Genomic DNA, 10000 nt, shown 5'->3' on the forward strand with positions numbered 1-10000 from the left:
ATCTGTTGTTTGTAGCATTTACATTAAACTAAACGTATATAACTGGGTTGGCTCAACTCTGGCGATTTCTAAGGCTTCCGCTTGAAAGACGGATTTGGGGGGGGGGGGGGCAGTCCTTAATTTCACATATTTACATCCTCCGGTCAGTCTCACGGAGCGGACGGTTTGGGGAGCACGCTGTGCTTTTCTTTTACTGCTGGCGTTTTTACAGGGGTGATAGAATGCAAACCTAAGTTGACCTCGTCATAGTATATGAGGTCAGTTCGGTGGGTACATTAGACATACGTAGAACCTCACAGTCCCATTGACACCTCTTTCCTCTGCAGATCTCACTATTTGAAACTGCTGCTGAAAACGGGCGAATCCCAACAAAGCTAATCGTTGACGTCAACTTGGTGGCTGTACCTTATTTGGCTCTGGTCTGTACCTTTTGTCACGCCCCAACATTTACATACAGACCACTGTATCTGAGACCAGCTGGTCGTCTGAATGTAGGTCGCGCCGATCTCACACACTAGTTTAGCTGCGAGCTGTGCATTTCCACGGGAATTACAAAGAAGAAAGTTTGGAAGTTTTTCAAGGATGCACGGTCGTAAATGCAGTGTTCCAGGATGTACGGGGAATGCTGACACTTTTCACATTTCATCGCGAGCTGCTGATGTGGTGCTCCAGGTAAGCGGTAGTTGGTGGTTCAGTTACCCCAGAGAAGGTGACCTTGTGCTGAGTATGGACTGCTTTGCTCGTTGTTAACCAACCAATCAGGGCGCAGCTCATCTAAATATTCATGAGCATACCATAAAAGGGAGAAAACCTCTTGTTTCATTCTAGGACTATTTCACAGGGTTGCATTAGTGAGCATAGAACAGCACCCGGGCCATTTTCAGCCCAACCATACCGTTACATACCCTATTCAGAGACCTTAAGGAACAGTGTGTAATACCCTATATAATCATTCTATCACCCCTTTAAGACTTTTTGGGCTAGGTCACAATCCATGTTGACAGCAGAGATATTAATAAAACAATATTTTAAGGAAAACTGTCTGAATACTTTGAGTAACAGATGGTTTTTTTGGACTGTCCATCCCAGAACCTTACATTCACACACAGAGCAAGAAAAGCCAGTTGGGCTGATCAGTCTCCCCAAGTTGGTCCAAAAAGTCCCTCAGAACACCGACGAGACGAGACGTAATACGTCTCCATAACAGCAGGCGGCGCTAATCTGGCGAAACCGGAAGCTGATTGGACGAACGCGTCACGTGGGTCTGGCTGCTCCCCGACCATCGTGGCGTCTCGTTCAGAATACGATCTGATATTGGACTAAGAGAGTTCACCGTAACGTGTTTCTGGAAACATCTGAAGAGAGAAACAGGCCGTGCAGCTGCTGAATCTGTCTTCAGATCAACAAAGTGTCAGATGTTGAGAGACTCTAGTCACGCTCATCCTGCTCCCCGTTTCCTGGGTAGCTCTCCACCAATCAGATGGCTCATTGAGTCCGACTGCCGGCAGTGCCCGCCCCGCCGATTATACATGTCAAGTCCAAAAAGTGGCAAAGAATTTGAGAAAAAGTGCAAAAAAATTTGGGGAAAAAAAATGCCAAAAATTTGGGGAAACGGTGACAAAAAACATTAAAAAAAAGTGGCTAAAAATGGTTGTAACTGTTTTATTCAATTTAATAGCATTTAAAGAAACATTGATACTAGAACGTTGAAAAACGTAGGAAACAAATGTCAAAAATTTGGGAAAAAGTGCCAAAAATTTGGGGAAAAGTGCCAAAAATGTTGGGAAAAAAGTGCCAAAAATGTTGGGAAAAAGTGACAAAAAAATTTGGGAAAAAGTGACACACATTTTGGGAAAAAAGTGCCCACATTTTGGGAAAAAGTGCCAAAAATTGGGAAAAAGTGCCAAAAATGTTGGGAAAAAGTGCCAAAAAAATTGGGAAAAAAGTGCCAAATATTTGGGAAAAAAGTGCCAAAAAACTTTTGGGAAAAAAGTGCCAAAAAAATTGAAAGAAAATGCCAAAGATTTGGGGGAAAAGTGACACAAAACATTTAAAAAAAATTGTAAAAAAAAAGTGCCAAAATGAGCCCCCGATTATACATGTCAAGTCGGCCCAAATGAAGGCCGCCGCCCCTCGGACGGACGACAGCACGAACACACCGAACCGACTCGAGTCAGCGACCTCGCCAGACTGTCAGACGGCCGATTATCGGCTCGGTGTTTCAGCGTTTAAAGGTAGCATCACGCTCGCCGTGTCTCAGCCGCCTGCCTGGCGCTGTCAAGAGTTTGGATTGATGGCTCTGGGAAGGCGCGGCACATTTGGGCGCCACCTGTTGTTGCAGAAGTTTGTGTTTGACCCCCCCCCCGTTGTCCTCGGGTCTAATCTGCCCAAAAATTTGGGAAAAAGTGCCCATTTTTTTTTTTAAATTTGGGGGAAAAGTGCCAAAAATTTGGAAAAAAAGTGCCAAAAACTTGAAAAAAAGTGCCAGAAATTTGGGGGAAAAAGTGCCAACATTTTGGAAAAAAGTGCAAAAATTTGGAAAAAAAAGTGCAAAAATTTGGGGAAAAAAGTGCCAACATTTTGGAAAAAAAGTGGAAAAAAAAGTGCCAAACATTTTGGAAAAAAGTGCAAACATTTTGGAAAAAAAGTGCAAAAAATTTGGGAAAAAAGTGCCAAAAATTTGGAAAAAAAGTGCCAAAAATTTGGAAAAAAACTGCCAAAAATTTGGAAAAAAACTGCCAAATTTTTTTTTAAAAAGTGCAAAAAATTTGGAGAAAAAGTGACAAAAAATTTGAAAAAGTGCCAATAATTAGAAAAAAGTGCCAAAAATTTGGGAAAAAAGTGCCAAAAATTTGGGGAAAAAAGTGCCAACATTTTGAAAAAAGTGCCAAAAATTTGGGAAAAAAGTGCCAAAAATTTGGAAAAAAGTGCCAAAAATTTGGGGAAAAAGTGCCAAAAATTTGGGGAAAAAGTGCCAACATTTTTTTTTGAAAGTGCCAACATTTTGGAAAAAATGTGCAAAAAATTTGGAAAAAAAGTGCCAAAAAATTTTGGGGAAAAGTGACAAAAAATTGGAAAAGTGCCAATAATTAGAAAAAAGTGCCAAAAATTTGGGAAAAAAGTGCCAGAAATTTGGGGAAAAAGTGCCAGAAATTTGGGAAAAAAGTGCCAAAAATTTGGGAAAAAAGTGCCAAAAATTTGGGAAAAAAGTGCCAAAAATTTGGAGAAAAAGTGCCAACATTTTTTTTTGAAAGTGCCAACATTTTGGAAAAAAAGTGCAAAAAATTAAAAAAAAAAGTGCCAAAAATTAAAAAAAAAAGTGCCAAAAATTTCGGGGAAAAGTGCCAAAAAATTAGAAAAAAGTGCCAAAAATTTGGGAAAAAAGTGCCAGAAATTTGGGAAAAAAGTGCCAAAAATTTGGAAAAAGCTTAAAAAAACTTAAATATAAAAAAAAATTAGTAAAGAAGTAGCAGTAAAGAAATATTAACAGAAAAAGACGACCGAAACGTAGGACTGTAGGCTGGTCGACGGGGAAGACGACACAAGGGTTAAAAGTCTAGACTCCTTATTTGTTATATTTGAGTCAATCCAGTATTTGTGTGTGTGTGTGTGTGTGTGTGAGGACATCACCACTGATGGCCCCGAATTCTTCGCTAACCCCGCCCCTCTTTCACTAACCCCCCCCCCGCACCCCCTGCAGGCCGCGAGCAGTCGATCTCCAGCGACACTCGCACCGATTCGTCGACGGAGAGCTACTCGTCCCGACAGCCCTCCCACTCGCACCATGAGTCCCTGGCCAGCCACTACTCCTCCGACTCCCAGGGAACCGTCATCTGCACCGAGCACGCCGACGGACCGCTGCACGCCTCGCTCGGCAGCCTGGATACCGTAGGTAGGTAGCTGGAGCCCCAACTGGAGTACAGCAGGCTGGGAAGGAAGTCATTCCTACCAATAAGGTGTCGGTTGGAACGTTCAATAGATCTGATTTAGAGATGGACATTTCCTGACAATTAGTAGAATAAAAATCAGGAAAAAAAACACAATTATTCTAATTCTCAAAAGGTAATTTACACACACACACACACACACACAGAAACACACACACACACACACACACACACACACACACACACACACACACACACACACACACACACACACACACACACACACACACACACACACACACACACACACACACACACACACACACACACACACACACACACACACACACACACGCACACAGACACACACACACACACACACACATGCACACAGACACACACGCACACACTGAGAAACAGTCAGACACACACATATTCGAACACACAGACACACACACACACACACACACACACACACACACACACACACACACACACACACACACAAACTCACACATATTCCATATTTTTCACCTTGGACCCTACTGTCCCATGCATTGGTGACTAATGTGAACAACGATCTTTGAAGTTGGTCCAGTGTTGAGCGAGAACGCTGTAACCAGCGACCGTGAACTGAGCTGTAATGTAACCCTACAGGACAGATGTTCAGTCCGCGTCCACGAAAAGTTCTGTTGTTGCTGCTGACAGACTCAGATTATTATTCTAAGTGTCTGACAACATTACGAAAGGATCCCTACAGAGATAGACCTTTTAGTTAAAGAGGAAGATCCTTTTAGGTTAACATGAAACAGCCCCGAAATCACCATCACCAAACCCACCAGACTCCATGTAAATAATCAGGACTTTTAGCGTGTATAGAGCCAGCATATCTCCACCAGACTCCATGTAAATAATCTGGACTTTTAGCGTGTATAGAGCCAGCATATTTCCACCAGACTCCATGTAAATAATCAGGACTTTTAGTGTGTATAGAGCCAGCATATCTCCACCAGACTCCATGTAAATAATCAGGACTTTTAGTGTGTATAGAGCCAGCATATCTCCACCAGACTCCATGTAAATAATCAGGACTTTTAGTGTGTATAGAGCCAGCATATCTCCACCAGACTCCATGTAAATAATCAGGACTTTTAGCGTGTATAGAGCCAGCATATCTCCACCAGACTCCATGTAAATAATCAGGACTTTTAGCGTGTATAGAGCCAGCATATCTCCACCAGACTCCATGTAAATAATCAGGACTTTTAGCGTGTATAGAGCCAGCATATCTCCACCAGACTCCATGTAAATAATCAGGACTTTTAGCGTGTATAGAGCCAGCATATCTCCACCAGACTCCATGTAAATAATCAGGACTTTTAGCGTGTATAGAGCCAGCATATTTCCACCAGACTCCATGTAAATAATCAGGACTTTTAGCGTGTATAGAGCCAGCATATCTCCACCAGACTCCATGTAAATAATCAGGATTTTTAGCGTGTATAGAGCCAGCATATCTCCACCAAACTCCATGTAAATAATCAGTACTTTTAGCGTGTATAGAGCCAGCATATCTCCACCAGACTCCATGTAAATAATCAGGACTTTTAGCGTGTATAGAGCCAGCATATTTCCACCAGACTCCATGTAAATAATCAGGACTTTTAGCGTGTATAGAGCCAGCATATCTCCACATGTAAATGGGTGAATTAAGGGTTTATTTCAACCAAACCAGAGTGGTGATTGTTGGAACAGTGGAAAGATGAACCAAGACGGCTTTTGGTAGTTTTATTTAGATTCTGTCCACTTTGAATGAAGTGTGTTTTACGATGATAAAAGTCCTGATTATTTACGTGGAGTTTGGTGATGGTGATTTTGGTGCTGTTTGATGTTAAACTAAAAGGATCTTCCTCTTTAACTAAAAGGTCTATCTCTGTAGGGATCCATCCCATAATGTTGTCAGACACTTAGAATAATAATCTGAGTCTGTCAGCAGCAACAACAGAACTTTTAGTGGACGCTGACTTACGCTGAACATTTGCCCGTTAACGTTACACTGCAGCTTGTTTCCTGCTAAATACTGGACCGATTTTAAAGATTGTTGTTCCCATCAGTCACTTAAACACAAAAACATGAGGAAATACCAAAAGTTACCCTTTAAATCAGTTGATTTATCTATAAAATGTTAAATAAATTGTATAGTATGTTTGCTGTTTACATCCATTTTAATTCTTTCATTTACATTCAGATTATTTCGTCTTTTATGATTTTCTTAAGTTTGTGTGTCTGTGTCGACGCTGCTGCGCAGCCAATCACGCTCTGCCGTTGGTCACTGTGTTGCATGATGTGGTGACCGTGCTGTAAACATCCGTTGCCATGCTTCTTGTTGCTAAGGCCACGTGACGGACAGCGAGCAGCACCGGTCTCCGAGGAAGGGAGGCAGGGCCGGAGATAGGAGGCGGAGCTCTAGCCGCCACCGCCGGTCTAAACCCGACAACGAAGCCCCGTCGGCCGGGTACCACAGCGAGGGTAGGCGGGGGTTTGGGCCAATCGGGGGCTGGGGAATTTAGGGACGCAGATGGGCTAATCACAGGGCAGAGAGGAGTCTAGAGAGGCGAAGTCCCGCCCCTTCCGGTGGACCGCCGTGGGACTTTAATCCTGAAAAGATGTGAACGGGGAGAGACTAGTAATGTTGTGATCCTGTTTGAATTGAGCCATGTATTACACATCTGATGTTTGTCAGTTTAAAAAATCATTTTGCAAGTCAAGAAAGTCTGTTTGTTAGTATGTATGTGTGTGTGTGTATATATATATATATATATATATATATATAAAACTAAGTATAAAACTGTGGAAATACGTCATTAGAAAGACTTCACACTTCAAAGTGGCATGGATGACGTCTGTGTGTATCATACCAGCATGTAACATTATAGAGTGTCTGTGTGTGCGTGCGTATGTATGTATGTATGTGTACGTGCGCGTGTGTGTGTTTCTGTCTGTGTGTCTGTGTGCGCGTGCGTGTTTCTGTGTCCGTGGGGGGGTGTGTGTGTGTGTGCGTCTGTCTGTCGCTCTGTGTGTATGTCTTTGTGTGTGTGTGTTTCTGTCTGTGTGTCTGTGTGTGCGTGCGTGTTTCTGTGTCCGTGGGGGGGGTGTGTGTGTGTGTGTGTGTGTGTGCGCGTGTGCGCGCGCGTCTGTCTGTGTGCGCGCGCATCTGTCTGTCTGTCGCTCTGTGTGTGTGTGTGTGTGTGTGTGTGTGTGTGTGTGTGTGTGTGTGTGTGTGTTTCTGTGCGTGTGTGTGTATCGTCCTGGGATGTTACATTACTTACGCGAGCAGAGGATCTCTCTCGGTCTGTCTCTTCTCTGCTGATGAAACCCATCAGCTACGCTAACGTTACAGGTGTTGTGGAACAGAGCTAAGCTAGCTAGCCAGCGAGCATCAAGCTAGGTGACGTACTGTGTATTGTGCGAGACGAGCGACGTAGTTCCCCGAGCGTTTTCACAGGCTACGGAGAAAGCTGTGCGTGGAGCCTCCACACAACCATAAAACAGCCGTAAGAGTTACTACGACAAACCTTCTTCAGTTGCTAAATTATCTTTTAAAGTGACAAACGTCATGTAATCCATGGCTCAGAGTCTCTCCCCGTTCACTACCGTGTCTGTTTTTGCCGAAATAAGATCCCATGAGGTCCCCTGGAAGGGGCGGGACTTGGCCTCTCTGATACAAATGTGACATGTTGACTAAAACTCACCAACACTGGACTTTTAATGTGGATTCATGAGAGTTTAAATCCTGAAATAAATCAAAAGAATGAGGCAATAAGTAGAGCTTTTTTTTAAAATATGTTTTTCAAATGACTACTTTTGAGTTATTTAAAGGAACACGCCGACTTATCGGGACTTTGTCTTATTCCCCGTCTCCCCCAGAGTGAGATAAGTCCAGACATACCCTTCTCATCTCCGTACGTGCTGTAACGCTGTCTGACGCCCCAACCAATAGCCTAGCTTAGCACAGATCCTAGAGGTAACCGGCTCCATCTAGCCTAGCTTAGCACAGATCCTGGAGGTAACTGGCTCCGTCTAGCCTAGCTTAGCACAGATCCTGGAGGTAACTGGCTCCATCTAGCCTAGCTTAGCACAGATCCTGGAGGTAACTGGCTCCATCTAGCCTAGCTTGATGATGGAGTTACCTCCAGGATCTGTGCTAAGCTAGGCTAGATGGAGCCGGTTATCTCCAGGATCTGTGCTAAGCTAGGCTATTGGTTGGGGCGTCAGACAGCCTTACAGCACGTACGGAGATGAGAAGGGTATGTCTGGACTTATCTCACTCTGGGGGAGACGGGGAATAAGACAAAGTCCCGATAAGTCGGTGTGTTCCTTTAAGGAGACTTTTGTCTCATAACCTGTGAGATAACCACACCCCCTTTGTGTGTGTGTGTGTGTGTTACACTGTGTGTGTGTGAGTCTGTCTTTCTGTGTGTGTTTGTGTGTGTGTGTGTGTGTGTTACACTGTGTGTGTGTCTGTGTGTTTGTTTGCTTGTGTGTGTGTGTCTGTCTGTCTTTCTGTGTGTGTGTGTTTGTTTGTGTGTGTCTCTTTTTGTGTGTGTGTCTGTGTGTTTGTTTGTGTGTGTGTGTCTGTGTCTCTTTCTGTGTGTGTGTGTTTGTTTGTGTGTGTCTCTTTTTGTGTGTGTGTCTGTGTGTTTGTTTGTGTGTGTGTCTGTGTCTCTTTCTGTGTGTGTGTTTGTTTGCGTGTGTGTGTGTCTTTGTGTGTGTGTGTCTTTCTGTTTGTGTCTGTCTTTCTGTTTGTGTCTGTGTGTTTGTTTGTGTGTGTGTGTGTTTGTTTGTGTGTCTATGTGTTTGTCTGTGTTTGTTTGTTTGTGTGTGTCTGTCTTTCTGTGTGTGTTTGTCTGTCTTTCTGTGTGTGTGTGTGTGTGTGTGTTTCTTTCTGTGTGTGTGTTTGTGTGTCTTTCTGTGTGTGTGTCTGTGTGTGTTTCTGTGTGTGTTTGAATGTAAGAAATGGAAATGAAAAGATGGGGAAGTAAATAAAAGTATCCACTTGAATGTAAACTAACACTATATATATATATATATTTCCATGTATGTATTTATATATTTAAAGCCTCATTTATGTATTTCAGGATGTTTTTCATCGGCAGAAATAATTGTATGTATTTAATATTGAGGAAAGTGTCAGAAGAGAGAAATGAAATCAGACTTCAGAGGCTGTAACTGCTGAATGTCTCAGAGAATCACGAGGACATCTGTGGTTGCTTCCATCATTTCTTTAGTCGTCACTCATTGGAAATCACTCGTTCTCTTCATTCATCCACTTCTGCCGTCTCTCTAACGTCATCCTTCTTTCCCTTTTGTCTCTTTTTTTGTTATTTTACTTTTCTCTTGTTCTCCTTGTGTCCCTTTTCTGTTCTCTCTTTCTTTACATTCTGCTCCTTTCTTCTCTCTCCGTCTCTCCTCTTTACTTTCTTTCCTCCCTCCTGTTACTCTCCACTCTCCCTTTTTTTCCTCGTCCTCTCTTTCCTCATTTCTTCCCTCCCTCTTTATCCTTTTCTACTTTTTCTGTCCGCCCTTTCTTTACATTTTCCTTTCTTCTCTCCTCTCTTTCCACTCTCCTCTCTTTCCTCTCTCCTCTCTTTCCACTCTCCTCTCTTTCCTCTCTGTCCTCTCTTTCCACTCTCCTCTTTCCTCTCTCCTCTTTCCACTCTCCTCTCTTTCCACTCTCCTCTTTCCTCTCCTCTCTTTCCTCTGTCCTCTCTTTCCACTCTCCTCTTTCCTCTCTCCTCTCTTTCCACTCTCCTCTCTTTCCTCTTTCCACTCTCCTCTCTTTCCACTTCTCTCTTTCCTCTCCTCTCTTTCCACTCTCCTCTCTTTCCACTCCCCTCTTTCCACTCTCCTCTCTTTCCACTCTCCTCTCTTTCCTCTCTCCTCTCTTTCCACTCTCCTCTCTTTCCTCTTTCCACTCTCCTCTCTTTCCTCTCCTCTCTTTCCACTCTCCTCTCCTCTCTTTCCACTCTCCTCTCTTTCCACTCTCCTCTCCTCTCTTTCCACTCTCCTCTCTTTCCTCTCTCCTCTCTTTCCTCTTTCTTCTCTCCTCTCTT

The 10000-nt window shown here is 43.3% G+C and overlaps 1 protein-coding gene across 1 annotated transcript in view; it reads left to right on the forward strand.

The window, feature by feature from the left end:
• Positions 1 to 10000, forward strand: part of usp54a (ubiquitin specific peptidase 54a) — a 63481-nt gene that overhangs the window by 35102 nt on the left and 18379 nt on the right. The window contains 2 exon segments of the mRNA XM_078243229.1: positions 3701 to 3892; positions 6282 to 6416. Coding sequence (XP_078099355.1) covers positions 3701 to 3892; positions 6282 to 6416 — 327 coding nt within the window.

This window comes from Sander vitreus, chromosome 23 (assembly GCF_031162955.1).
Source record: "Sander vitreus isolate 19-12246 chromosome 23, sanVit1, whole genome shotgun sequence".
NCBI classification, from domain to species: Eukaryota; Metazoa; Chordata; class Actinopteri; order Perciformes; family Percidae; genus Sander; species Sander vitreus.